This window comes from Mercurialis annua, linkage group LG3 (genome assembly GCF_937616625.2).
Source record: "Mercurialis annua linkage group LG3, ddMerAnnu1.2, whole genome shotgun sequence".
Classification (NCBI taxonomy): Eukaryota; Viridiplantae; Streptophyta; class Magnoliopsida; order Malpighiales; family Euphorbiaceae; genus Mercurialis; species Mercurialis annua.
Window position 1 is genome coordinate 6,911,380 of NC_065572.1, and position 26,502 is coordinate 6,937,881.

General features: G+C 33.8%; 6 protein-coding genes across 9 annotated transcripts; 4 read left to right on the forward strand and 2 right to left on the reverse strand.

The window, feature by feature from the left end:
- Positions 1–333: 333 nt before the first annotated feature.
- On the forward strand, positions 334–12,486 carry LOC126674858 (uncharacterized). 3 transcript variants are annotated; one of them, XM_050369386.2, is made up of 5 exons: positions 334–618; positions 726–801; positions 11,485–11,584; positions 11,656–11,890; positions 11,964–12,486. In XM_050369386.2, exons 3-5 carry the CDS (start codon positions 11,489–11,491, stop codon positions 12,413–12,415), a joined length of 783 nt encoding a protein of 260 aa, XP_050225343.1. In that variant the 5' UTR covers positions 334–618; positions 726–801; positions 11,485–11,488; the 3' UTR covers positions 12,416–12,486. The 3 variants fall into 3 exon arrangements, with proteins under 3 accessions (XP_050225343.1, XP_055961214.1, XP_050225342.1); XM_056105239.1 differs by having other exon boundaries at positions 334–801; XM_050369385.2 differs by lacking the exons at positions 334–618; positions 726–801 and having other exon boundaries at positions 11,307–11,584.
- LOC126674856 (uncharacterized) lies at positions 1,747–9,139 on the reverse strand. Its single transcript, XM_056105237.1, has 9 exons — positions 8,994–9,139; positions 4,801–4,916; positions 3,967–4,715; positions 3,808–3,895; positions 3,335–3,730; positions 2,863–3,249; positions 2,683–2,781; positions 2,510–2,602; positions 1,747–2,433 (listed from the first exon to the last, which is right to left on the reverse strand). Exons 2-9 carry the CDS (start codon positions 4,912–4,914, stop codon positions 1,828–1,830), a joined length of 2,532 nt encoding a protein of 843 aa, XP_055961212.1. The 5' UTR covers positions 4,915–4,916; positions 8,994–9,139; the 3' UTR covers positions 1,747–1,827.
- On the reverse strand, positions 5,071–7,962 carry LOC126674857 (uncharacterized). The gene is made up of 3 exons (XM_056105238.1): positions 6,622–7,962; positions 6,085–6,531; positions 5,071–5,993 (listed from the first exon to the last, which is right to left on the reverse strand). The coding sequence occupies exons 1-3, from the start codon at positions 7,772–7,774 to the stop codon at positions 5,155–5,157; spliced, it is 2,439 nt and encodes an 812-aa protein (XP_055961213.1). The 5' UTR covers positions 7,775–7,962; the 3' UTR covers positions 5,071–5,154.
- LOC126672192 (uncharacterized) lies at positions 9,744–10,683 on the forward strand. Its single transcript, XM_050366138.1, has 3 exons — positions 9,744–9,849; positions 9,988–10,064; positions 10,150–10,683. The coding sequence occupies exons 1-3, from the start codon at positions 9,744–9,746 to the stop codon at positions 10,681–10,683; spliced, it is 717 nt and encodes a 238-aa protein (XP_050222095.1).
- A 422-nt stretch (positions 12,487–12,908) lies between the features above and the next one.
- Positions 12,909–15,833, forward strand: LOC126672262 (UBP1-associated protein 2C-like). Its single transcript, XM_050366212.1, has 2 exons — positions 12,909–14,163; positions 15,484–15,833. Exon 1 carries the CDS (start codon positions 12,993–12,995, stop codon positions 14,160–14,162), a length of 1,170 nt encoding a protein of 389 aa, XP_050222169.1. The 5' UTR covers positions 12,909–12,992; the 3' UTR covers position 14,163; positions 15,484–15,833.
- Positions 15,834–22,524: 6,691 nt separating this feature from the next.
- Positions 22,525–25,490, forward strand: LOC126671082 (uncharacterized). 2 transcript variants are annotated; one of them, XM_050364781.2, is made up of 5 exons: positions 22,525–22,671; positions 23,451–23,623; positions 23,851–24,553; positions 24,659–24,741; positions 24,846–25,490. In XM_050364781.2, the coding sequence occupies exons 2-5, from the start codon at positions 23,513–23,515 to the stop codon at positions 25,266–25,268; spliced, it is 1,320 nt and encodes a 439-aa protein (XP_050220738.1). In that variant the 5' UTR covers positions 22,525–22,671; positions 23,451–23,512; the 3' UTR covers positions 25,269–25,490. The 2 variants fall into 2 exon arrangements, with proteins under 2 accessions (XP_050220738.1, XP_050220739.1); XM_050364782.2 differs by having other exon boundaries at positions 23,472–23,623.
- Positions 25,491–26,502: the final 1,012 nt, after the last annotated feature.

Consider the following 26,502-nt stretch of genomic DNA (forward strand, 5'->3'; position numbering starts at 1 on the left):
AATAAAAATTGCATCTTGAGATTAAAAATAAATTTTAAAAAATTACACATATTTTTTATGTTGAATAAAATTACTATTTATAATGATCAAAATAATGTAACAAATATAATCAAAATTTTGATAAAAAGTAACATTAACATTTATTTCAATTATTAAAATTAAAATTTATTAAAATTTAAATATATTCATAATATTAGTTTTTTTACTTTTATAAAACCAAACGAGTATTTATTTATAAATTTTATTAATTTTTTTATGATACTAAGGGTGTTTGATAACCCTACTTATTGATTAAATTAATTAATTCAGCACTTAATTGTTTTAAGTCCATTTGATAATCACAAATATACCAACTTAACTTATTCAATTAAGCTAAAAGTCACTTAAAATAATAAGTTTGAAATTTTGACTTAAAATTTCTACTTAACACGCTAAGTTGTAAGATTTTGAAAGTTTGAAATTAAATTGACTTTAATATCCTCATTACCCTCAAATTATTACCCACGTACAAATCTGTTCTCTTCTCCATCACAACCCTATTTTTTCTCTCATAAACAACGTGTGATTGAATTGAAGACACTCAACTAGTATTAATCACTTCAAATCCTTTTACTACAGGTATTAGTATTGTTATCAAAATTGTTATTATGTACTCCTTCTGAAATATGATTTTCTTTCTCGTTCATATTTAATATTGAAATCATTGAATTGTTTTTGGTGTTCAGTATATTAAAAAAAATTAGAAGGCTCCATCATCTCTTTCGTCTCAAGCTTTATTGGGTTGATTCAATTGATAATAAGGTATATTATTTGGTTCCTTTTATATTTTTTTACTTTACATGTTCAAATACTAACTATCTGTATTTTATATTTTGAAAATTAAATTGAATTCGCCATATTTGTTAATCTAATTATTATAATTTGAGAGATTATTTAAGGGTTTTTCTATGTTTGCATTGGACAATAAATTGGGTATTTAATAGATGATTGTCGAATTAATTATGATTAGTATTGCGGGGATAGAACTGAAAACCAGACTTCTAATCATTAATTATGATGATAATGGAAAAGTTAGAGCTGAAATTAGTTGAATTAATTCATTACCTATGCTAATTAGTGTTGTATGGGATAATAACTATGATTCGATCATGATGAAAATGTGATGCATGATGTTTATACATGTAGAAACTATGATTACGTATTTACTATTCTTATTACAAGATTGATTTAACCATATATACATTACTAGTTTGGAAAAAGATTACTACTGCAATACTATAAATGGGGGGTTATTATGATTATATGTTGGGTTTTTTCCCAAATAATTCCTACTTAAAAAACTATTTCCCATTTAGTGTCTCTTGCTTGAATTCGCAAGTCATACTTGCGGATTGACCCATGAATCCGCAAGTCAGACTTGCGGATTCAAGCAATAAACCCTTAATCACCCGATTAAGGGTGATTAACCCTTAATCGAGTGATTAAGACACCAATCATTGGGAGACAATTTTGTCTCCCAATGATTGGTGATTGGAATTAATGATTGGGCATTTAGTGCCCAATCATTAATCCCATTATATCAATTAAAAAAAATTAATTTATATATTATTCTATTTTAACAAATACCTACTAATTTAAAATTGATAAAAATATTAAACATTAAAAATTAAATACGCTTAGTACTAAAACTATTAAAAATATTAAAAATTAAAAATTAAAAATATTAAAAATTAAAAATATTAAAAATATTAAAAATTAAAAATATTAAAAATTAAAAATTAAAAATATTAAACAATATTATTTTAAAATTGTTTACAAGTACTAAAACTAGTCACGATATCGAGCCGGTTTCCGCATGCGGGTTCTCATGTCATAGCCCTGCTGAGTGCGTCGGTGACGTGAGGTATCAGTCACAGGGTTATAGTCGCCACCGTCACCCTCGTCACTGTTATCAGAATCGTCGTTGTCTTCTGAATCGTCACTGTCTTCGTCTGCAGACTGGTGTGGCTGTTCAATAACTAGAGCTGGAGTAGTGTCTCGCAGATCCTGCGAGGTGATGTCCGGATACAGGGTAAAACCAGGAGGCGTAAAATGCTGAAACCGATCACCGGAAAACGGATCAGCAGACAGATCTGCACCAGAGCACCACGGCTCCGTAGTCGAGAAATACATCTGCGAAGGATCTTGAGCCTGAGGCGACCCAGAAGGTGGTACCTGATGTGACGATGACGCCTGACCTGCAGTAGGTGCGGCGGGATAGTAGAACAACTGTTCAATGAAATCGGACTCTGTCGACGTACGCCATGGGACATCTGAATGCGTCGGCGGTGCAGGCCATGACTGATCTGACTCTGGCTGAGCCGGCGTACCTAGTGGAGTATATCCCATCTCTCCCAGATATGAATGGAAAGACGGAATCGGCGGCTGGCGAACCTGAATAATGAATTGATTAGATTTATAAACTGAAATAGAAGATTATAAATTACAAATATAATAAAATAGGTCGAACCTGTGAATCAGATGGCGCAAAAGGATCTCGAGTGTTGGCAAATGTCGTATGTCTAAAAGATGAGTCACTATACGGCATCGGCGCCGGGGGGACCTGAACAACGTAACTTATTAAATTGTAAACTAAAAATGTAAATTATAAATTAACTACAATAATAATAAAGTAACTCAAACCTGTGACTCAGATGGCCCTGGTCGATCCTGAGTGGTCGTAAAGGTCGTATCTCCAAAAAATGAGTCAACATACGGCATCGACGCAGGCGGGACCTGAAACTATAACATCGGGTAGCACTAAGCGTAAGAGCATAAAATACGAGTTAATCAAGTGAAATAGTATATTAAATTGTCTCAAACCTGTGGATATGATGCTTGGGGTGTCGGCCCGGAGGTTGACCCGTAATGTTGTCTTTCCCAGTAGTCCGGCTGCGGTATGTCTGAGGTACCCGCCACCTCCGTGTGAAAAAATAATGGCTCTGGGATAGGGTACACATGCTCTGGACGGGGCTGTGGAGGCATTCTGCGTGGCTGTCGACGCCGCCCTCTAATAGAGCTTAAATCGACCTGACAGGGAGGGAGCGGAGGCAGCTGGTATGGTTGGTCCGCTGGCTCAGGAGGGGGAAGTGTGACGTCCCTGCGATCCTCCATGGTAGCAAGCTGAGAACTTCGTGCAGCAAACCTAATCCTGCGAGCGGCACTCGAACTGGCCTCCCCCGTAACATGGGTTCTCTCCTGCAAATCGCGCTGTGACAATATACAATAAACCGTCACTAGTATTATTAATGAAAATTAATTAAATGTAAATAGTTTTAATTTACAAAATACGTACACTAGTGCCAGCCTCTGCACCCTGAAGTGTAATCCATCTCCGGCATCGACGCCTATACCAGTCCATGTACTGGGAATGGTAATGGGGTGGGTGCTGAAGCTGCCGGCCCTGAACTACAAACGCGTTTCTATTGTTCCAAAGTTGCACCCAGTAGTCCATCTCATATGCGAAGCTCGAGGAACCCCGGTAGCGGACGTTGTGAAGCTCCTCAGTCTGCAAGGGGGGCAACGGAATAGGCTGAACTAGGCCGAACTGCTGAAGCACCCTCTCTGGCTGGTGCCACTCCACAATGTTATAGTAAATGAGTGGGACTCGCGCACGCCAGAGATGTGCCCCATCGAGGTACTCTCGAGGGATCGAGCTGAGAATATCGTCAGAATATGGCTGCCAGTGGATCTGGACAATAAAATCGAACACACTGTCAAAATGTGGTTAATTATGTAAAATTAAACTGAAATAACTACAAAACTTACATCCTCGTATCGCAGGCCATCCAAAATTAATCTCACAGCATGGATGCTGTGCCTCGGGACTGCCCGACGATCCCTACGCCCGCCCCACCTGTTAAAAAATACATTGACGAATAAATACATTGATTTACAAAAACATTATAAATACTAGTAAGTACGCACCTGTCACCCAAAGGTAGATCCTCTGCTATTATTGGGGTCAGCAGTTGGGGTCGAAGTGGCCTCAGTCGCTCGAACGCCCATAGCTGTACAATCCACAGAGGACCTCCTATGTTACGTCGGCGTTTGTGCATCCGTGTGGTAATGCACATCTCGTGGTATAAATGGGCCAAAACTGCAGATCCCCAGCTGATAGTCCGTAAATCATGTAAATTTGCTAAAAGGGGTAAAATTCTCAAACCCAAATGACCACTGTTCAGGTCTGGGAAGCACAAAGTCTGTAGAGCAGCCCATAGGTACGCCCTAACCGCCCATTCAACATGTTCAGGTGTAGCATAGGCCGGTAAACTAGTAAACTCGCCGAACTCACTATACAGCCACCTGGACCCAACCCAAGATGTACCCTCTGACTGAGAAAGCTCTAACGGTCTCCCTAACAGGGCAACACCCCTATCCTGCCAGTCGTCCACCCTGTCTCCAGTCACAGTCGTCCCATCAATGGGGAGTCCAGTAAGGATTGCAATATCCTGCAAAGTGATCGTGCACTCCCCATCTGGAAACATGAATGTATGCGTCTCAGGCCTCCACCTCTCCACTAATGCTGTGATAATGGACATGTCGAGCCGATATTGTCGCATCCTGATGAAACCAGAGAGCCCTGTCCGGCGGACTCCTTCCTGGATGCGTGAATCTATCGAACCAAAGGAGGGCAACCCGTGACTTGTCCGCGAACCTAGGACACTTACGTCCTCCTGAAAGAAAAATTGTATACAAAGTCAGAGTTTCATTGAGCACATTACCAAATTAATATGGAAATAATAAAATAGCATTACTTACAGGGTGATCCCAAGTGTAAGACGATATGTGATTGTATTGTTGAGTCAGAAGTTCGTCATTTAAAGGTCCAGGCTGAAAGTACTCAGGCTGGTAGTGACCACCGGGGGCAGCCATTGCTGCAAAAAATATGGACATAATTGATATCATTAACTACATAAACATGCCACAAAGGGGATCTTCATTTTAAACAATCTGATTGTTGAAAATAATGACATTACATTAAGAAAAATAAATACATTAAATTAACAACAAATTAATGACATTACATAAAGGGAAAATCGTGAAATTACATGAAGGAAAAAAAACAACATTACATGAAAGGAAAATAATGACATTACATGGCAGATTATCATTTTAGGCATCTCTAATCCTATTAGTGCAAGTTCTGGCATTATGGCCCCTATTTCCACATTTACTACAAAAATTTGGGCTACGGTCCTCTCTATAAGTTTGATCCATTTCATTTCTAAACCGTTGATTTACTGGTCGTCCCTTCTTTCTAGCCCAGCCAGGATTTGGCACAAACGGGAGGTCGTTCGGTTTTATCCAACGCTCACGGTCACGTAATGAATGAAAAACGTGACTCCAAGCTTGGATTGCGTTTTGGTTCCGATAGTGCGACCCAATGTAGTCATGAGGGTTCAAATTCTCCTTTAAGCACACCGCCATAGCATGAGAGCAAGGCACCTTCAGCTGCTGAAACTTACCACACGTGCATTTTTTTTTATGGAGGTTTACTGTATGGACATTTCCGCCGGCTTGATTATGATTATTCTTCTTAGTCACCACTTCACACGTCATTGTGGTCATGTCATACGGCTGGACAACATGAGTACGAGACTTGTCTCCTGCTTTTCGCAATATTTGGATGCAGATTGGCGTGTACTCAATGTCCTTGACGATCAATGACTTATAAAAATTCCAACGGGAAATGTATTTTTCGACAAGCTTACGGAAAATAGCTTCAATCATTGCGGTGATAGGCAGCCCTCTGATATTCTTGAGCGTCGCATTAACAGACTCAGCATAATTTGTTGTCATCGCATTGTGACGTTGTCCGTTGACGTCATACGCCCTTGCCCACTGATTTTTCTTCAATACTTCCTTATTCATCAAATATTTATACCCATCAGGCGATTTGATCTTCATAATTTTCATATACCGTGTGAATTTTTTTTTCTGGTAAGCACGTCCTGTACATCGCCAAAAAATTAATAAAAAAATTCAATTTTTCCATATTATCGCAATATACGAACATAGATTATTAAAGCGCAATGATTTTACCTGCTTTTTCTGCCAGTTTTTTCAAATCCTTATCTCTGAAATGAGTATTGAAATTACTCGCTAAATGCCTTATGCAAAACATGTGAGAAACACCCGCCCACTCCGGACGCTTCAAAACAGCTATTATTCCACCAGCGCGATCCGAAATAATTGCCACTTTTCTCTCCTTGATAACATGCTCCCGGAGATGACTCAAAAAATATTCATAGCTTGCTGCGCTCTCCGATTCGACAAGTGCAAAGGCAAGTGGCATTATGTGATTGTTTCCATCTATCGCCGATGCGATCAACAAGGTCATTGTGTATTTTCCATACAAATGAGTCCCGTCAACGAATAGCACAGGTTTCAAAAAAGGAAATCCAGCTGTCATCGGGTAGAAGGTCCAAAACATTCTGCGAAACATTCTCACTCGGGGATTTTGCGAGTGGTTTGTGTAAATTGGATCGCCTGTTTAATGGAATTTGAACATAATTAGAGACGGAACACAATTGTCTTGGCATGGACATAATAAAATACAGATTGTACTTAAAAATGTACCTTCTGCATGCCAGAATGATCCGGGATTTGTGACCTTCACATTGGCCATGAAGCTACAAACTTCGGCGAAAGAGTCCTTCCAGTTTCCGTAGGCGCTGCATATTGCCTTCTCCTTAGCTAACCAAGTTCTTTTATAGGTAGGCATTACAGAAAATCTTTCCCAAATACCAGCCATCAGCGTCTTGATGCGAATGTCGCGTTGTTCCAACACCAGGTCCTTGATAAATTCTACGATTTGATTAGACTTAAAGTTTCGATGGTCGCGACCTGTCATAAAATGATCGCACGTGTGTGGCCCTATATATTTTGTCAGGGTCCATGTATGATTTGCCTGTAGTTTGGTTGCTCGCAACCACCATCCGCAGATTTCGTTGTGTCGGCAAACAAACACGATTGTCTTGGGGGTAGTCCGATGAAACTGGTGCTCCTTCCCCATAGCGATTGAATAAGCGGTTGCACAGGTCTGAACAGCATCGCGACTTTTGAAGGTCATCCCCGTTTGAAACTCCATTCCTGGCTGCCAAGTAAAATTCGGGGTCTCACCCTCATTCAAGTCAACTACGAAATCGTCAACATTTACACGACTAACGTGTTCAGGGAGCTGCGACTGGTAATGAGTTTGTTCTCCCGAATTGGCCATTTCTAACTCGGCGTCGATTTCACCTGCATCATCTTCGTCGCTCTCATAAAAGTGTTCGTCTTCATCTTCGTCACTGCTCCTTACTGACTCACTGTCCCACTCTGACTCGCTCGAATCGCTTAACTCCAAATTATCCAGCGAAATTTCAGTTCCACCCAAAATCCGGTACTCAACGTAGAACTCCATAATTCGTAGATTCGGACATCTCATAGATTCGGTTAGTATTCCAAATAAATGGTTATTGTCCTGCACTAAAAAGAGTGCGTACGAATCTACTTCACCCCTTACAAATTTAGGCAGTCTGAATAAAATTTGTGTAATCTCCACTTCTGAGTTAGTAGAGTTCGGTCCGCTACAAACTGCCCTTTTACAAATGTTAACCAATTCATCGAAATTCATTCGTTCACTGAGTGGCATCTCCACTCGACAACCACCGTGATATTCTACTCCACGGGGGGAGTTTACAATTTGCCCATCGAACCATATCAGAAAGGATACATTGAGTGTCGACATTACTACACATTTTTTTACAAAAAATTAATTATCTATATTTAATATTTGTCCATAAATTAAGATAACAAATTCAAATACAAAGCATCTTTTAATTACATTTTACTAGCACTAAATAATTATAACAATTATTTCTAATATTTAATTAACAATATAAAAATGAGTTCACTTTTAACTATTATAATTTTTAAATATTTTTAAAAGTTAAATAAAATAGAAAAATTCTTCTAAACATTACTAATCCCTAACATTTTACTAAAATGTAATTAATTTTTATTATTATCTATTATACTATTTCTTTAAATCATGCCATTTTTTAAAATTATACTTGATTCTAGTATTTTATTTAATAATGATAATACTTACTTACCATTTTACATTATAAATACTATATAATAAATCAATAAATTCACAAATAGGATTTTCTAATTTTTTTAAACATTAAACTAACATACTAAAATTTTGTTTATTATTTGACTAATTTTTAATTTTAATATTCACAGTTATAATAAATACTCTAAAAATATCAATTGAAATTAATTATTAACATCTAATTAACAATTTATATTTAAATTAAAATAAAATATTTACTAACCTCTTGTAGTCCACAAGCAATAACACTATCCGTTATTAACGCCTAGCTCCGATACGCTGTCCGTCGTTAACGCCTAGCTCCGATACGTTGTTAATTCCTAGCTCCGATATTTGTAAATTATAGAATTGTAAATTTAAATCAAAAAATTAAAAAGGTTTTTTTTAAAAAAAAAATAACATACATTGTGGCATCCGGGTGTGTTGAAAATGCACACCCGGAGTTCTTTATATACAAATATTTTTCTAAAAATTACAAATCCCTAACATTTTACTAAAATGTATTTAATTTTTATTATTATCTATTATACTAATTTCTTTAAATCATACCATTTTTTTAAATTATACTTGATTCTAGAATTTTATTTAATAATGATAATACTTACCATTTTACATTACAAATTTTATATAATAAATCAATAATTTTCACAATTAGTATTTTCTAATTTTTTAAACATTAAACTAACATACTAAAAAATTTAATTTTTTATTATTTGACTAATTTCTAAATTAAATATTCACAGTTATAATAAATACTCTAAAAATATCAACCCAAAATTAATTATTAACATCTAATTAACAATTTATATTTAAATTAAAATAAATTAAAATAAATAAAATATTTACTAACCTCTTGTAGTCCACAAGCAATAATACACTATCCGTTGTTAACGCCTAGCTCCGATACGCTGTCCGTCGTTAACGCCTAGCTCCGATATTTATAAATTATAGAATTGTAAATTTAAATCGAAAAATTGAAAGGATTTTTGAAAAAAAAAATTAGCAGCTAATGGGTTTTTTTTTTTAAAAGAAGTGTGGCATCCGGGTGTGCTGAAAATGCACACCCGGGTGCTAAATATATCTAAATGTATCCGCAAGTCAAACTTGCGGATACATTTAGTCTGATTCCCATGTGGGAATCAGACATGTCTGATTCCCGCATGGGAATCAGAACTGATTCCCGCATGGGAATCAGACAGGTCTGATTCCCATGCGGGAATCATTACTGATTCCCTGTGGGAATCAGTTTGACCCGTCAGGGTCAAACTGATTCCCACAGGGAATCAGTTAATGACCTCCTTAATTACCATTAAGGAGGTTTTTGCTTGAATCCGCAAGTATGACTTGCGGATTCAAGCGGGAGGCACTAAATGGGAAATAGTTTTTTAAGTAGGAATTATTTGGGAAAAAACCCATTATATGTTTCTTTAGCAAGTTTTTGGACACCTGCCAAATTCAGTGGACATTGCTCGTATTTACATTTTTCTTAAACACAACCTATTAAATAACAGTTTACTATTAAGTGCTCACAAGATTCCAGATCATACAGTAGAATTTTATTGAGTCTTGGATTGATTATTGTTAATATTTCATATATAGAATGGCATCCGATGATTATACTAGAGCCAATTGGAAGGATCCTGTTTTAGTTAAATTTTTTTTGGACTTATGCATTGAACAAGTGAGTGATGCTGGAAAACAAGGGAGTAGTTTAAAGAAAGATTCCTGGCTAAAAATTATAAAAGCATTTGAAGAAAAAAAGAATCTCAAGTTAAATCAAAAACAAATGAAAAATCAATGGAACTACTTGAGATAAAAATATACTATATGGTCGAATATAGTAGGAAAAAGCGAACATGGATTCGATCCTGTAACAAATACAGTTAATTGGAGTTCTGAAGAATGGGATGAATATATAAAGGTACTACTTAATTTATTTCTATTAGTAATTTAAATTTTAAATATGAAGTGGTTAATAAAATTAATATTAATTTATCATGTAACAGAGAGTTCCGGACGCAAAACAATTTCGATATGTTGGATTGCAATATGGGGATGAGATGAAATCATTGTTTGATGGTATAACAGCAACTGGTAAAGATGGTTGGGGTCCTTCTAGAGAAACTATGCCTGAAACGGTTAATTTAGATGACGTAGAACCTTCATTTGCTAATGAACCAACGCCAGTAAATCTAGAGTCACCTATTGATGTTGATCTTGATTCACCCAATTCAGCCGGATTTCTTGAAAAGAAAAATGGAAAACGTCATAAAAAAGGTAAAGTTGATGATATTGACGAACAATTGATGGCCGTTCTCGAAACTCTAGGTGAGTCTGATGGACCTACAATTGAAGAGTGCAATATGAAATTGGATGAGATGATGACATTGACAATGGATGATCCTTTATATGTTATTGCTTGTAGTATCTTTTGTGAAAGTAAGGCATATCGAGAGCAATGGTTGATTCTTTCAAAGAAGTCTGAAGACGTTAGAATTAATTGGATAAAGATAGTTGCTAAGAAATTAGGATTACTTTGAATGTTCAACGTGTAGATTTGACTTATTTTATTTTTGTTTTATTGGAGAAACATGTGGAAGATACAATTAAATTTTAATTATAATATATTATTTATTTATATTTTGTTGATTTATAATGTATCATAGAAAAGAAAAAAAACATGAACTGCCAAGATACAAAAATATAAATTGTTAGGATATGATGGTGTATTTTATCTCCCTGTCTATTAAATTCACAAATGTAATGATAGAATCTAATCGTATGTATCTAGAAGGCATAGATGGGGATTACTGGATTAAATGGTGTCTCTGCTTCTTTTACCATTTTATTGTAGTTTAGTCATTTATATGGATAAAATGACATTATGTAAAACACGAATACATTATGTCTATATTTTTTATTATTAATGTTTACTTTATTTTATGTTTTACACTATATGGCAGCATGTTAACCGACAAACAAAGAAAAAGTTTAAAACTGCTTGCAATACTTCTTATATATAAAAAGTTTACAAGACGTCGTATTGGAAGAAGGCCAGATACAAACTCGTCTCTTAGCGGAAGTGAATATATACAAGAAATATTGGATGGAAATTCTGCTCATTCTCTAGAAATGTTAAGGATGAAAAAAGAAGCGTTTTTGGCATTATGTGATAATTTTAAAGCTAAAGGATGGTTGCAAGACAGTCGCTATATTTCAGTAGAGGAAAAAATGGGAATATTTTTATTTACTCTCAGTCAAAATCATCGAAATCGTGCCATGAAACGAAGATTCAACCATTCAACTCAAACTGTACATTTTTATTTTCACGAGGTTTTAAGGGCAATGCTGAAGTTCGCAAGAGAAATGGTGGTACCTACTACTTTTAATCCAGACTTGGATCAAGTCACGTATCATCAACGACTTCGAAAAATATTCAAGGTAAAATAAAATAAAATAAATAAGATTTTCAATTATTTTACATATTGATAAAGTTAAGTATTTTTTTAAAGGGTGCTGTTGGTGCACTTGATGGAACTCTTATCCGCGCTTCTATACCACCTGCCCAACAAACACCATATCGAGGTAGAGGAAGAGGAGATTGCTATCAAAATGTGCTTGCTATATGTGATTTTGATATGATTTTTACATTTGTTTGGGCTGGATGGGAAGGAGTAGCACATGACTCACGGGTATTAACTGAAACTATGCGAGATCCAAATAATAATTTTCCTTTTCCTCCACCTGGTAAGCTTTCAAAGTTATATAATTAATATTTAAGCATTTTTATATGATGTTTATTAATAATTTATTTTTTTAGATAAATATTATTTATGTGATGCTGCATATCCAAATACTAGAGGATTTATGGCTCCTCATCGCAACACGCGATATTGGTTATCGGATTTTCGAAATGATCGTCGTGCAAGAACAAGAGAAGAAAAGTTTAATCATGCTCATGCTAAATTAAGAAATGTCATTGAGCGATCTTTTGGAGTTTTAAAAGCAAGATTTCCTATTTTGAAGATAATGCCACCGTATCCATTTAATGTGCAAAGAAACATTGTTATTGCTTGTGTTGCTGTGCATAACTATCTTCGCAGGATGAAAGTTATGGATGACTTTTTTGAGCAATTTGACAGAGCCGAGGTGATCTTTCAACAACCTCATAGAAACTTTGCGCAAGAAGGCACACAAAGACAAGCAGATCAAATGTTTATGACGAATTTAAGAGATCAAATTGAAAATGAGCTGATGAATAGAAGAGTTTAGATATTCGTTATAATAACAATATTTTTTATTGTATTAATATTTTTAATGTTTAATTAAAGACTACATTTTTGTTATTCATGTATTATTTATTTATATTTTTCACAAGTTAAAATAATTTAATAAAACTGTAGTTTAAATTATAAATAATTGATATTCAAAGGTTAAATTGGTAAATTTAGCAATTTCATACTTTTTATTAATTATGATTATCAAACGGACTTATTTGATTCAGCACTTAAAAAATTCAGCAATTATTATATTCAGCACTTAAAATTCAGTACTTTATTTCCAGCACTTAATTTTCAGTTTTATCAAACACCACCTTAGTATTATCAAAGAGGAAGTATTTTCTTTTTGAAAATCAGAAACATTAGTTTCGGGCTTAAAATTAAATGGGCTTATTTGATCCTTAAAAGGCCCACAAAATTCGACCGCCCAAACACAAATCATATCACACTGTAAACAAAAAAGCCTATAAATTCCCTGAAGTGCAACTAAAACCACAAAAAATCGTACAAACACAAACATCTTCTTCAACCTTTCGTATCTTCATCTAGGTTTTCAACTTTAAATTCCAATGGATTTCACAAAAAAACGCAAAGCCGACGAAAACGGCACCGTCGTCACCTCTCCGTCAAACGGCGCCGCCTTATCCCCACAAGACATCCGCAAACTAATCGAACCATTCACAAAAGAGCAGCTTCTCGAAATCGTCCAAACCGCCGCCGCACAACACTCCGACGTACTCGACTCCGTCCGAACCCTAGCCGACAGCGACGTCTCGCTCCGAAAACTCTTCATTCGCGGCCTCTCCTCCGACACAACAACCGAAACAATCCGAAATCTATTCAGCAACTACGGCGAACTCGAGGAGGCAATTGTAATATTCGATAAGAATACAGGTAAATCGAAAGGGTTTGGTTTTATTACGTTCAAACACGTGGACGGTTCCTTAATTGCTTTAAAAGAACCTAGTAAAAAAATTGATGGTAGGATGACTGTTACTCAATTAGCTTCTGCTGGTTTATCTAATAATAGTAATTCCGGTAGCGTTAGTAGCGGCGATGTGTCGTCGCGGAAAATATATGTTGGGAATGTTCCGTATGATATTCCTTCTGATAGATTGTTAGGGTATTTCTTGAATTTTGGTGAGGTTGAGGAGGGGCCGTTAGGGTTTGATAAAACTACGGGGAAATCTAAGGGTTTTGCGTTTATTATATATAAGAATGAGGATGGTGCTAAGGCTGCGATTTCTGATCCTGTTAAGATCATTGATGGCCATCAAGTTGTTTGTAAAATGGCAGTTGATAATAATAAGAAAGTTAAGACTCATCATGGTGATGGTAATGTACAAGGGCAGCAATCGCAGGCTCAGCCTTTGCCACACCAACAACAGCAAGGATCGATGGGTGGGAATCAGTACGGTGGCGGTGTTCCCGGGAATATGCAACCTTATGGAGGGTATAGTGGAAATGGATATGGAATGAATTCTTCGGTGCCGGTTGGTGGAGGAGGTTATGGCGGTGGTCCGTATGGGTATGGAGGAGGTCCGAGTTCTGGTGAGTTTGGTGGAATGAATAATGCAGGGAATTCAATGTATAGGATGAATCCTGGTTCTGGTGGAATGGCTCCTGGAGGATATTCAGATGGTGGGGCTTATGGGTTATCGCAGTCTCATCAGCCTTCATCTTTGCCCCCTAGAGTTCCACCTGGAGGGATGTATCAGGGCATGCCACCATATTACTGAGGTAAAAATCGTTGGTGTTTGATTTTCTTATGGTTTCTGTCACATGCTTACTAATTGCAATTTATATGGTCAAGGATTGAGTTTTTTTTAATTTCTGTTTTGCCTTTTGTTTAAATGGGGTTAATTGGTAATTGAATGTGAATAGATGGCTGCTTTCTTCATGTGTGTGTCATAATATATTTTCTCTTTTCAGAAATATTTTATTTGTTCTAAAATTTTAAGTTTTCCATAGGTGGACTTTTCATGATGGGTTCCTTTTGTTGTTGTTCAATCTTAGGTTCGTTGGCTTTTTGATTTTCTTACCGCTACTGGTTGATTGAGGGACTTTGTTGTGTATAGTTTGATGAAAAAGCCATTTTTAGCTGTTTGCTTCTTATTTTTTAAAGATTTTTGGGTTGCTTTTTGTTCTTGGCTGTATCTGCTAGCTGTCTGTTTCTTTTTCATGTTCTTATTTGTGTATGTTTTGCACCATGTTTTATTGGTAGATATTATCTCTTTCCGCTATGGTAGTAGTAGGTTCAATAGATATGTTGTTTTGTGAACCACAGCTCAGTCGTCCTTCATTTATCTTGAGATATTAAGTTTTAAAATGTAATGGGCATGGGTTGCATTGTTCTATGCTATACGTCTAATCCCACTGATCCATATTTTTTAATGGTGGAGTTGTTTAGTCTCTCCAGTTTTGAGGTAGGCAAATTTTGAAATTTGTCTATTGTCGGGTTATGTTTTTCAAGTTGAATTTTGAATTTTGTCTAATGTCTGGTTATGTTTTTTATTTTCTGGTCTTTATCTATATTTGGTATTTTCCGAAGCAATGCTTTGTAACACGGCCTTGATAATGGCTCTATATTCCTTTTAATGCCCTTGCTTTGTTTGAGTCATGCACGGCTGAATGGTGGGTTTCTTATTTCTTCCCCTAAGAACTTGCAAATGGAATAGGATTTGGGCATACATGTTTCTTTGATGTATTGGTGTTGGAGAACAGTTTTCATTGCATAAATAAAAGCTTACAACTTTCAAAATTGTGTTTTTGTCAAACATATAGTAAGTACAGGATTTCCAGTTATATGTTTCCTTTTTTATCAAGGATGTCTTAAAGAACTAAGAGCTTGTTTCGAAATTCAGCTTTGACATATGTTAATCAAAACATGCTTAACAAGCACAAGTCACCAGAAAAGTTTTATTCTCATTTGTTACATGGTTTTCTTCACTTTTTTTTTTACTTTATGGTTTTCAAATTCTCTCTGAGGCTGCTAATTTTTGCTTTATTTAGTATATTTCTGTTTTACATGTTTTATGATCTGATGGGTGTTTGGTTCAGGTGTATGAGAGCTTCTGGACACAAATGCTTTAAATGGTTATCGTGATTTGGTGAATGCAGACAATGAAATCTTTGGTTTAATTGTGTGGACTGCTGTGCTTTTGTTGCTGCTTCATTTCATCTACTTCCTTGAGTTGTGGTTTCTCTTTGTGATAGATGCTACTTGATTTTGTAGTAGTTAGTTTAGTGACTAGAACAGTATTATTTCCTTCTCTTTGGAAGCATTGCAGAACTGTTGTGGTGTTTGATATATTTGTCTTTAGTTGTTGGAATTTCTTAGCTGAATGCTGTTACGTTTTTGTGCTATATGTGCTTCCTCAAGCTAATAGTCGATATTTGAGATTGCTCTACTTCACTGTGTATGGGAAATCTGCTGTTTAATCAGCGGCAATGTTATTTACTATTCTCTTGTGTTGGTGAATAAATGTTATCTTTGTTCATAGTAGTCGAGGTCCTCAGTTGTCAGTTTGTCTGACTGTTTTCAATGCCATTATGTTCTTTTCTTCAATGGGGAAGCTTAAAGACTTAAACTTGTTTTGTATACCTCTTTTTTTTTAACTAAAGGCCAGTTCTCTTTTATTGAAAATAAATTTTTCTTAAAGGTTTATCAAGTTTTCCTTTAATCTTTTTCATAGTAATGGAAAATGTCGCATTTATCTGAGTTCTTCGCATGACTTTTTCTTACAGTTCTTTCTCAATTTTGAACCATAATCTATGCCCTATTTGTCTTTAAGATATGTCTTATAGTTTAATTAATTGAAATTTGTACAATTGTGAATGAGCTCAAAGTGAAAGGGTTTTGGTCATACCATGCAACACAGTGCAGTGAAATTTTCAGTGGAATTTTCTTTAAAAGGAATGAGTTCTGTGTTAGCTTCAACTTTTTGACAACTGACTGCAGTGAGCCTTGACATTGATTCTTGTATATAATTTTGTGGTCTGACAATGTGACCCTGAATCTTTAACAAAGCATTTGTAATTAGGAAACCCTTTATATGTGAATTGGGTGCGGAAACTAACTAATGATTTTGGCCATTTTCTTCTTTCCTTGGTTCATGTTTGGAGTGGTTTATTCGGGTATTCTGCGCTAATCTTCTCTAGACTATCGTCTCTTTCCTCGAACTGTCCTTGTATTTTAATTCGTACTCCAACTTTCTCTAATCTTGTATGTAATTACTTGGTTATCGCTACTGTTACTCGTGTGCGGTTTCTGTTAGTGTCAAAAGGTGAAAATCTATGTGTTCATATAGGATTTTCATTTGGCAACAAGTAATTTTAAGTTTTAGGGATAGCTCGAACTGTACTTAAAATTGCCACATGGCATCGTGTGTCAAAATGTAAAATTTTACTCGATTACATAAGATTTTTATTTGGGAAGTTGCTTCATTAAAATTGATGAAAACAGTGTAAAAATAATGCAGTCTCAATTTAGAGGCAATAGGAGTACGAACTAAAATAGAGATGGTTTGAAAATAGAGACGATAGTTCAAGAACAGTTGGTGTAAATTGCGCGGTTTATGCCGTCACATCTTCGCTTGTGGCATTGAGACAGATGATTTTTTTACAATGGAGGAGGCAACAAAGACTGATATTGTAAACTGATCGTGACCTATAGTGTAATTTTGTGTTTGGTTCTTAATAAATTTGATTTGGAAATTTATATTATTTGTTTTTAGCTTAATTTAATATTCTAATTTTATGAAGTTATATCTTGTTTTATTTCTAGCATTACGGATATTTAGTGTTTATGGGTTTTTAGTAGTTAGATGTATATATAAATACATAGATATATGTATATAAAGTAATATTAAATGTGAAGAAATTTCTTGTAAAAAGATTATTTGAAATTAACATAATTACTATTGTTTTTTGTAAATAAAAAATAATTTATCTTGAAGCAAAATAATCTTTAGGACATAATTTGAATAATTATAAGGTTTGGAACATTTATCACGCTCATTATAAAGACCTTTATGTTGTTAAAAATCTCTTATTTTGGAAGTACTTGACTTCAAAGTTAAAATAAAGTGGCGGTAAGAAAAATGTATCTGATATTTGTGTATTCTCAGGAAATATCGATTCGGCTGGGAATTCAGCAAAATTGACCAACTGAATTTTGAAAAACTTTTAGACTGAATTGAATTGAACTTTTAGTTTTAGCAAAAAAAAAAAAAAGCCATACTGAACTAAAAAATTAGGTTTGATATGGTTTTCAGTTTGAGTAAAACTTAATTTATTTACTTTTTTTATTTTATATTATATTAAAATTAACTTGAATAATAAAGATTTAATAAATTTATATATATGTTGTATAAAATTTGTTAAAGATTTCCAAAATATAAATATTTCTATATTATGCTTCAAAAATTCATATTGTTTTATAAAATAGTTTTTTTTTCAATATGCCCAAACTGAATCAAAAACTGAGCATCAAATTTTATCTAAACAGAGTTCGAACAAAATGTTCTCACCGAACAACTGAACCAAGCTATGAATTTCAATTTTGTTTAGTTTGTCGTTCTGGTTCGGTTCTTGTACAATTGTAAACATAACCCTTTACATTGTAAGGGAACTATTAATGTGGATACAACATTTATAATTTTATTTAAATATCTTTCAATATTATAGTGATCTCCCATTTTTTTTATAATTATAGTAATCTCCTTTTCATTTAGAAAGTTTATCGTCGACTTACAAGATGTAGATCATATAGCATACATGTTGAATTCTCTTAAGGTGGCACGATGTCCTGATAAAAAAAAGGTTTAATTCCTTAAAAAAATTCCACCTTATATTTTTTTTCGTTTATATTCCGACCTTGTAAAAACACCATTTGTACCCAATTTTGAGTTTTCATGATTCATCTCTACACAAAAGCATTAAATTGTACATTTTTCATTTAAAAAAGAGTTTAAAACAATCCTTCATTTTTAACTTATATACTAATTAGATATTAATATTATTAATAATACAAAAATGCCATCTTCTTCAAAAAATTAAAAATAATAATTTGTTTTTTAATTTTTTTTAAAAATATTTTCGATTTTTTTTAATTTTTTTAAAAAATATTTTCGATAAAAAATTAAAAAAAAATTAAAAAAATTAATTAATTATTTAGATGTATTTGATTATTTTTTAAGTTTAAGGATTTATTTGTATTTTTGAAAATAGAAAAAAGTATGTTTTAAACTCTTTTCCAAATGAAAAGAGTACAATTTAATGCTTTTGAGTAAGGATGAAACATAAAAACCCAAAATTGGGTACAAATGGTGTTTTTACAAGATCAGGGTATAAACGAAGAAAAAGTGCAAGGTGAAGGTTTTTTAAAGAATTAAGCCTAAAAAAAAGTTTCATTATATTTTATAAAATTCTACTTAAATTATCTATTTTTATCCTTTTATTATATTAGTATTGAAAAATATACTACTTTAGTTGGAATAATGTACTTGAATTCTTTATTAGTTTGAACTATTTTTATTATAGCCAATGTGGGCCTAATTTAAATGGCCAAGGCGTCTCTAAATGCATTAAAATGTTGTGGGTTTGAACAACGCATCGGTAACTAAAAAACTAACAATTAAGACTCCAAAGAGTTGATTACCATCTTTGACAAAAAAAAACTATTTTCATTATATACTTTTTGTTATAACTAATTATCATTGTATCCCAATGCAAATATAAATAACAAACTTTTTTACAAAACTAATTTTTAATTCCAAAAAATAATTAGTTTTCTTTAACATATATTAAGTAGAATTTCAAATATTTAAATAATTAAATTAGATATATAATAGGAAGTTAGCTCAAAAGTAATTTATTTAATTAATATTTTATAATGGCCTAATGCCTTTAAAAAAACTTGACTTTATAGCCCCTTTTCGATCATATCCTGACGTTAAAAATTTGTCAATTTTACCATGTTTCACATTTTATCGTTTTAAGTTTACCCTAATTTTTGTCAATTTTTTTATTTAAATGATGAAAACATTCAATCAACCATGTTTAATATAAAATTAAATTCATTTTCACTCAAAAAAATACAAATATGTCCTTTATTTTACTAAACTAACTAAAAAATATAATCAATTAAAACTAATTTAATTTTTTAATTAATTTAACAAAATCTAAATAAATTTTAAACATGTATAATTATTATACGCTAAACATGGAGAATGTTTTTGATTTTTTTCTCAAATGAAAAGGACGTCAATTTAATATTTCAGGATACAATTGAAACGGTAAAATGCGAAATAGGGTAAGATTGATAAGTTTTCAACATCAGGGTAGGATCGAAAAGAGCTTATAAGGCCGAATTTTTTTTAGGTATTAGGCATTTTATAATCTATATGCAATCTATTTATATTTGTTTCTTGGGATGGAAAATAAAATTTATTGGCAAGTATAATTTTACTGTAATTTATAAGAATAAAATAAGAACAAGAATAAAAATTGTAAATATATATTTCCATATATGTAAAATAAAAATGTGAGTGGATTTTTTCTTTTTCAGATTTCATAGTTGATTTTTTTTAATAGCAATTAAGTCGTTTTTTCTCAAGGAGTATATATTTTTTTTGTAAGCCTATCCGGTTTTCAGGGCTTCGCCCTGACTAATCCGGATCTGACCCGCGTCGCGCACCTGACATGGTGGGTGAGTCTTTCAGTGGGGATTTTTTGTATTCACAAGACTCGAACCCGAAACCTTGTTTAAGCGATATCAAGCCGCTTATCATTTGAACCAATCCTCATTAGTTCAAGGAGTATATATTGCAAAAAGATTAGTGATGGATACCGAATCTTACGATAGTTACAATGGAGCCGAGTAACAGGAGATCCACTCTCAAGTGATACCGGACTCCCCATGGAAGATCTGAATATATGAGGAAGGCGGCCGAATCCCTTGAGATCCGCCGATACATCAATGAAGACCGAATCCCTTAGGATCCGCCCAAAGCGCGTTAATCCGGGATTCGGATAGATCGCCATGATCTACTATAATATCTTGAAGTATCTTCCTACTTGGACATAATCTCCAACATGGAAAGATAAGCTCTATCTTATAAAGACGAAACTATTTAGAAAGACGTTTCTAAATAGGGCTCATGTCTGAATAAGGTAGATCACGCTAAATCAGGGTGAATCCCTACAAAAGTAGGAGTCACTTTCCTACTATGACTCTATAAGGTATGCATTCATCTACTATAAAAGGAGCATGAGGTATGCCTAAAATCACAATTACATTCATATACTCAAAACGCTGTTCAAAGCTCTAAACTGACTTTAGCATCGGAGAGTTAATCGGACCACCACCGTCCGGTTAGCTTCTACCCTGTTTTGCATGTCTCATTCACTGGTTCAGAAGACAGACTCCATCAGTTAGTAAATGAAATTTGAGATAACAGAAAAAATAAGATTAAACCAATTAAGAGCTAGAAAAAGAATAAGAATTTAACTATTTCCATTTGAACTTTCAAATTTCAAATCAGTCTTCAACTTCTAAATTTTATTTGCTATCACATATAACAAAAATTATTTAAATTAATATAGAATTTGTGAGATGATCTTGTAATCTTAACAATGTTCTGCTCATGAGTTTTTTTTGACAATTTAAGGAAGGAGAAGAGTTTGCGGGAGGAATCGAACCCACAACTTAGCAGCTTGCTGTTCATCGCTTATACCATTTGAATTATAGCTCATTGGTTCCGTTTATGAGTTGGGTTTGATCCATGAAAATAACAATGAATAAAGGGTCAACGCGCCCCCTGAACTTGTGACACGAAATCATCTAATCCAATTTATACTTTTTTAAACAACTAACCCCAAAACTCTACATCTTTGGGTCAAATAATCCTATAATCCTATAATTTTATTTCAAAAAATAGATTTAGGATAATTATATCGCAATAATTAAGGAAGTATTACTTTTTTGCATCTCTTACCTCCGATTTGTATTTTACGCATTTTAAAAATACAATTCTAGGGCTATTTGACCCTAAAATGAAGTGTTTTGGGGTTAGTTGCTCAAAAAAGTATAAATTGAATTAGATGACTCCGTGTCACAAGTTTAAGGTGCGCGTTGACCTTTGTTAAAATAACAATTTGTATGTAAAATAAACACCGAATACAAAAAATACTTCTTTGAATCATAATATTTTATTATTTTTAAAAAGAAAAATTAGTTCCTAATATTTGTCAATAGAGCATTTGTTGTTATTTTTTTAAAATTCTTCAATAAAAAAATTATTTTTATTAATAAATAATTTGACGAGACTAAAAATATTAGACAACTATAAAAATAATAATTAATATAAATAATTTAGTAAAATTGTATACAAGATATATTTATTAATTAATCTGTGTAAAAAAATTCAAAAATATTACGGTTAAGCGGGAATAATAATTATTTTACTGATTAGACCAGATTCTCATTGAATGTCAAATTTCAAGAGGACATTTTGCTCATTCTTCTATTCCAAATTAGGAAGCAGAAGAAAACCAAAAAAAAAAGCAGAAAATATAAAAAAAATTCTCGATTTTTTTTAAAGTACAAATCAGCCGTTTTATTTTTTGGATACAATTAAATCCTCATGTTTTTAAAATTGAACAATTAAACCCTCATTGTTTTAAAATCGAATAAATAAACTCTTTTAATTTACTTTTGGAACACTTACCCCTCGAATTTTAGTAAATATTTTAAACATTAAAATTCATTTTTGATCTTTTTTCCTATATGATTATGGGAGACATGTCAGCCATTAACGAGTATTCTTAATGGTGTTTGACGAAAGGAGTTGTTTGTTCTATTTGAAAACAAAAAGAGTTTAATTATAACAAAAAACATAAGAAGGCTGATATGTATTTTTGTGAAAATTAAAAGGGTTTTTCTCTAACTTTTGCCAAAAAAATAATAATAATAAGAAACAAAAGGTTTGTCGTTTTCCCATTTAAAAATAAATAAAAGCAAAAAACATATTTAACATGCGGTCTTCTAGCTTTCAAACTCTGATTGAAAAGGATTTTAGTTTTTTTTTGGGTGTTTGAGTTTGTATTTTGTAATAGTAATTAGTCATTGGGTCTCTCTCAAACTCTTTTTTTATTCCGTATATATAAAACACTTTACTGAATTATATTAATCTTTTTTTTGGTTGCATAGAACATAATTTTCTGGCTATCTGAGTTGAGCTTCAAGTAAGTTGTCATACTTCTAATTTTCTTACACTTTAATTTTTTCTAACTGCTAATGCATGCATTATTATAATCTCTGTCGCATGTTTTTTGTAATCGTGTGATGTGTCTGAATTGTGTTTCACAGTTTTATTTAAGAGAGATTAATTATTCTTGTCATCAATATTAGTACCTAATTGGTTGAGACATTGGAAATCTTTGTTGTTATGAGAAATTACACCACAATTTCAATACATTACTACGATTGATTGGGAAGAAAAATTTATATTTGAATGATATATTTGCTTGCTCTTTAATTTGATTGTGTGCCTTTTTGCTATTAATTTAAGCCTTAAACATAATACACAGCATTGGTTAATAGGGTGAGACAAAAACCAATCCGAATCGAGAAATTCGGTTGGGTTTGATAGTATACAAAAAAAGTTGGTTTTTCGGTTCTGTTTTGGATATAACAAGAATTAGTTAAGTTTTAGTGTAGAGCGATTCGGAATAACCGAACCGGCTAGTTTGGTTTAGTTACAAAAACAAAATTTTGGTTTTGTTCGGTTTAAACCGAATGTGTACCCCTATTGGTTAGAGGAATATGGTTTTGTCTATTTGTTTTGTGGCCAATCTCAAACATTGATTAAGTTGAATCAGTTGATAATAGTGCATTAATTTTTCTGTTGTCAATTTGTTTTGTTTTGATGCTTTACTGAGAAAGTTTGGTGTTTGTAGTAGTATTGTGACAAGGTTTCTCAAGCTTGTTGACCTGATGACTCTGATTCGTTAATTGACTGCAGCCTTGTTAACTTTCTGTTTAGTTGGCGGTTGAGCAGCCGTGTTCGGTATCCGAAAGACATAAATGGATAAGCGTAGTAAAGGTATGTCGTGGCTGGGTCGTATGTACAGCAAATTTGAAGATACTGTTGAATCTATGTGCTTAGGGGTGGAGGATATCTTGCAGCAGCAGCAGGTACTTTAAAATTTCTCTGATTGACATTCCTGAATGCAATATAATCCAATTGTTCGAGATGGAGAAATAAGAAGGCAGATTTCTCCTGCAACTATATGTAGTTTTGCTGTTTGCAGGGATGTGTTTGTTCCCAGTTGCCCACTTCTTTTGCTAATCTAAATATATAGTATTAACTTGCTGGTGCTCCTATCAATTCTCTCACAAATTTTGATTGCATTCTCGGACAGGAAGGATTGGAGTACGTCGAGAACAAGTTGCAGACAGTGCGTGCCAACGTCAAGCAAATTTGCTCAGAGATTGTACAAGAGATTCTCCCTATCTCTGAAAATTCAGTGGAAACTGAATACTCTCTAGCACAAGAAAGTGATGATTCCGAAGAAAATGAGGAAAAGCAGTTTCAGCTTCTTACATTCAATAGTGTCGCTGTCACTTCAGATAAGAAAATTCCCGTTCTGCCAGCGTTGTCCGCAATCTCAGAGGACATACTAAAGAATAGCTTCTATAACGAAAAACAACCTAAGCTTGAAATATCGATCAGCGACACTTCAAACAACGAATATCCAAGTTCTTCAATATCATCCACAACCTCAGAAGACATACAAGATAGTAGCTTTTATAAGGACGAGCAACTTCAGCTTGAGATGTTACATTATATCACTTCAGACGATGAAAATCTAAGTTCGTCGGTATCTTCTCTAACCCTATATAATCAACTAGAGTTATCTTCGCTACACCCAGATGATCTACTAGAGTATTTCAGAAAGAAGTTCCCTTTGGGCTATCAATCTTCAGATTCTGTCAGTTCGCTTCAATCTTCAGATTCTGTCAATTTGCTTCGTTCTTCAGATTCTGTTAATTCGCTTCAATCTTTTCAAAGTGCGTTCTGGGGTTCAGAAGATGACCATAGTGATGTTTCAGATGAATTAGTTGGTTAGTATATCACCATATTCTGATGTGCCTTGAGCATTAGCCTTTTCTAATTGAATTTGAGCTTTCCTGTTATGATTGAAATATTTTTTGTTTGGTTTGTTATAGAAAAATCAGACAAATCTATTGATGAGACGAAGCTTGATGAAAGCTGGATTGTAGGAGATAGTAGTGAGCTTTCGTTCGAGGAGGTTTGATATAATTATGTCTTTGTGTATCCAACTTAAATTGCTATTATTATGGGAATGCTGTAATTTTGTGTAATTGATGCTTTTATATCATACTTCTCATTTAGGAAAAACTCGCAGCTTTGACCGCGAAAGAGGCGTATGACAATGAGCATGCTGCTGCTTGTCGGGAATTTGAATCCTCTGAAAATGAAGGGGAGGGACATGATGAATGCGAATCCGGGGAGGGACATGATGAATGCGAATCCGGAGAGGGCCATTATGAATGCGAATGCGGGGAGGGACATGATGAGCGTAAATCTGGAGAGGGCCATAATGAATGCGACTGCGGGGAGGGACATGATGAATGCGAATCCGGAGAGGGCCATAATGAATGTGACTGCGGGGAGGGCCATGATGAATGTGAATCCGAGGAGGGCCATGATGAATGCGAGTCCGAGGAGGGCCATGATGAATCCAGGGAGGGCCATGAAGAATGCGAATCCGACGAGGGCCATGATGAATCCGAATCTGATTGGGTCATTGTCTAAGATGAAATCTGTGGCACTCTGGCAGTTCAGTATGCAAAATATAAACTGAGAGGATGAAGATAAAGGTTTTGTTCGTTGCTTGTTAGTGTGATTTTGTTCAGAGATATTTAGATAAACTAATTTTTGTGAGGCCGAGTGTGTGTACTCAAGTACTAAAACTGTTTTTTTTTCAAATACTTTGCATAGATTTCATTAAACTTCAAAGAAATTCACTTTTGTTGATGCACAGTCGCTTCAATGATGGATAGTCTTTTACCCTTAACTGATATGAATCATATTTTCAAGTATTTTAAATCTTTCTTTTCCTAATACATTTACATGAACAAAAATGCAATAAAATTTTTGTAAATGGAAATTCTTTTTGAGAATACTTATTTACATGATGAACAATCTTACATTTTCATCTACTTAGCTTTGTTCTTATCGTTCTTCTACTTCCGTTTTCGTCAAAATTTAATAACGTGAAGGAAATTATAGTTAGAATTTAATCTATTTGTTTTCTTATCATAACATATATCTTAATCCATATATTGTCACATTTTTCACGATCGAGTCCCTATATTAAAAAGAACGTCCATGTTGGATTCCTACACCATCAATTGCAAACACATTGAATTCTTCCGTCCATTCCCACTAGATACTATGAAATTAATATGTTTGCATGGACGGAAATATACGGAGATAAAAAATAAAAAGATTTAATTTGGATGAAATTAACAGAATAAGGACCCAATGCGACATTTCTGAAAGATATAATTTCCAAATGAGTGAAGGTTCAAAAATCCCCCTGAACTTGGCACGAAGTATCAAATAAGCCCAATCTCGCAAAACCGGATCAAATCACCCTACAACTTGGCAAAACCGGATCGGCTTTACCCTTTTGACCAAAAAATAGAGTGGAATAAGCTGATTTTAAAAATTAATCCTAATTAACTCTAATTAATCTTAATTAAAATACTAATTAATCCATTTAATTTAAAATTTAATTAATGTATAATTGGGGGCCTTTTCTACCTTTTTTCTAATCACTCTCATAATCAATTAAAATTAACCCTAATTAAACATTAAAAATACTAAACCAGCCGCCGACCACCTCCGGAATCAATTCCGGCCACCTCCCCGAACCACCTCCGAATTCAAATGAAGAACAGATCTGCCTGGGATCTGTTCTTCATTTTATTCTTCGTTTTTGAAGAACAGATCCCGCGACGGGATCTGTTCTTCGTTTTTGAGC

Coding starts and splice junctions, on each gene's coding strand:
- LOC126674856 (XM_056105237.1), bottom strand. CDS start 4,914: ATGGCTGCCCCCGGTGGTCACTACCAGCCTGAGTACTTTCAGCCTGGA. Junction 3,250..3,334: donor GTGCAGAGGCTGGCACTAGT/GTACGTATTTTG, acceptor ATATTGTCACAG/CGCGATTTGCAGGAGAGAAC. Junction 2,603..2,682: donor CAGGGCCATCTGAGTCACAG/GTTTGAGTTACT, acceptor TACGTTGTTCAG/GTCCCCCCGGCGCCGATGCC.
- LOC126674857 (XM_056105238.1), bottom strand. CDS start 7,774: ATGTCGACACTCAATGTATCCTTTCTGATATGGTTCGATGGGCAAATT. Junction 6,532..6,621: donor ATCATTCTGGCATGCAGAAG/GTACATTTTTAA, acceptor TCCATTAAACAG/GCGATCCAATTTACACAAAC. Junction 5,994..6,084: donor AAAACTGGCAGAAAAAGCAG/GTAAAATCATTG, acceptor GGCGATGTACAG/GACGTGCTTACCAGAAAAAA.
- LOC126672192 (XM_050366138.1), top strand. CDS start 9,744: ATGGCATCCGATGATTATACTAGAGCCAATTGGAAGGATCCTGTTTTA. Junction 9,850..9,987: donor TGATGCTGGAAAACAAGGGA/GTAGTTTAAAGA, acceptor CGAATATAGTAG/GAAAAAGCGAACATGGATTC. Junction 10,065..10,149: donor AATGGGATGAATATATAAAG/GTACTACTTAAT, acceptor ATCATGTAACAG/AGAGTTCCGGACGCAAAACA.
- LOC126674858 (XM_050369385.2), top strand. CDS start 11,375: ATGGGAATATTTTTATTTACTCTCAGTCAAAATCATCGAAATCGTGCC. Junction 11,585..11,655: donor GACTTCGAAAAATATTCAAG/GTAAAATAAAAT, acceptor ATTTTTTTAAAG/GGTGCTGTTGGTGCACTTGA. Junction 11,891..11,963: donor TTTTCCTTTTCCTCCACCTG/GTAAGCTTTCAA, acceptor TTATTTTTTTAG/ATAAATATTATTTATGTGAT.
- LOC126672262 (XM_050366212.1), top strand. CDS start 12,993: ATGGATTTCACAAAAAAACGCAAAGCCGACGAAAACGGCACCGTCGTC.
- LOC126671082 (XM_050364781.2), top strand. CDS start 23,513: ATGGATAAGCGTAGTAAAGGTATGTCGTGGCTGGGTCGTATGTACAGC. Junction 24,554..24,658: donor TGTTTCAGATGAATTAGTTG/GTTAGTATATCA, acceptor GGTTTGTTATAG/AAAAATCAGACAAATCTATT. Junction 24,742..24,845: donor GTGAGCTTTCGTTCGAGGAG/GTTTGATATAAT, acceptor CTTCTCATTTAG/GAAAAACTCGCAGCTTTGAC.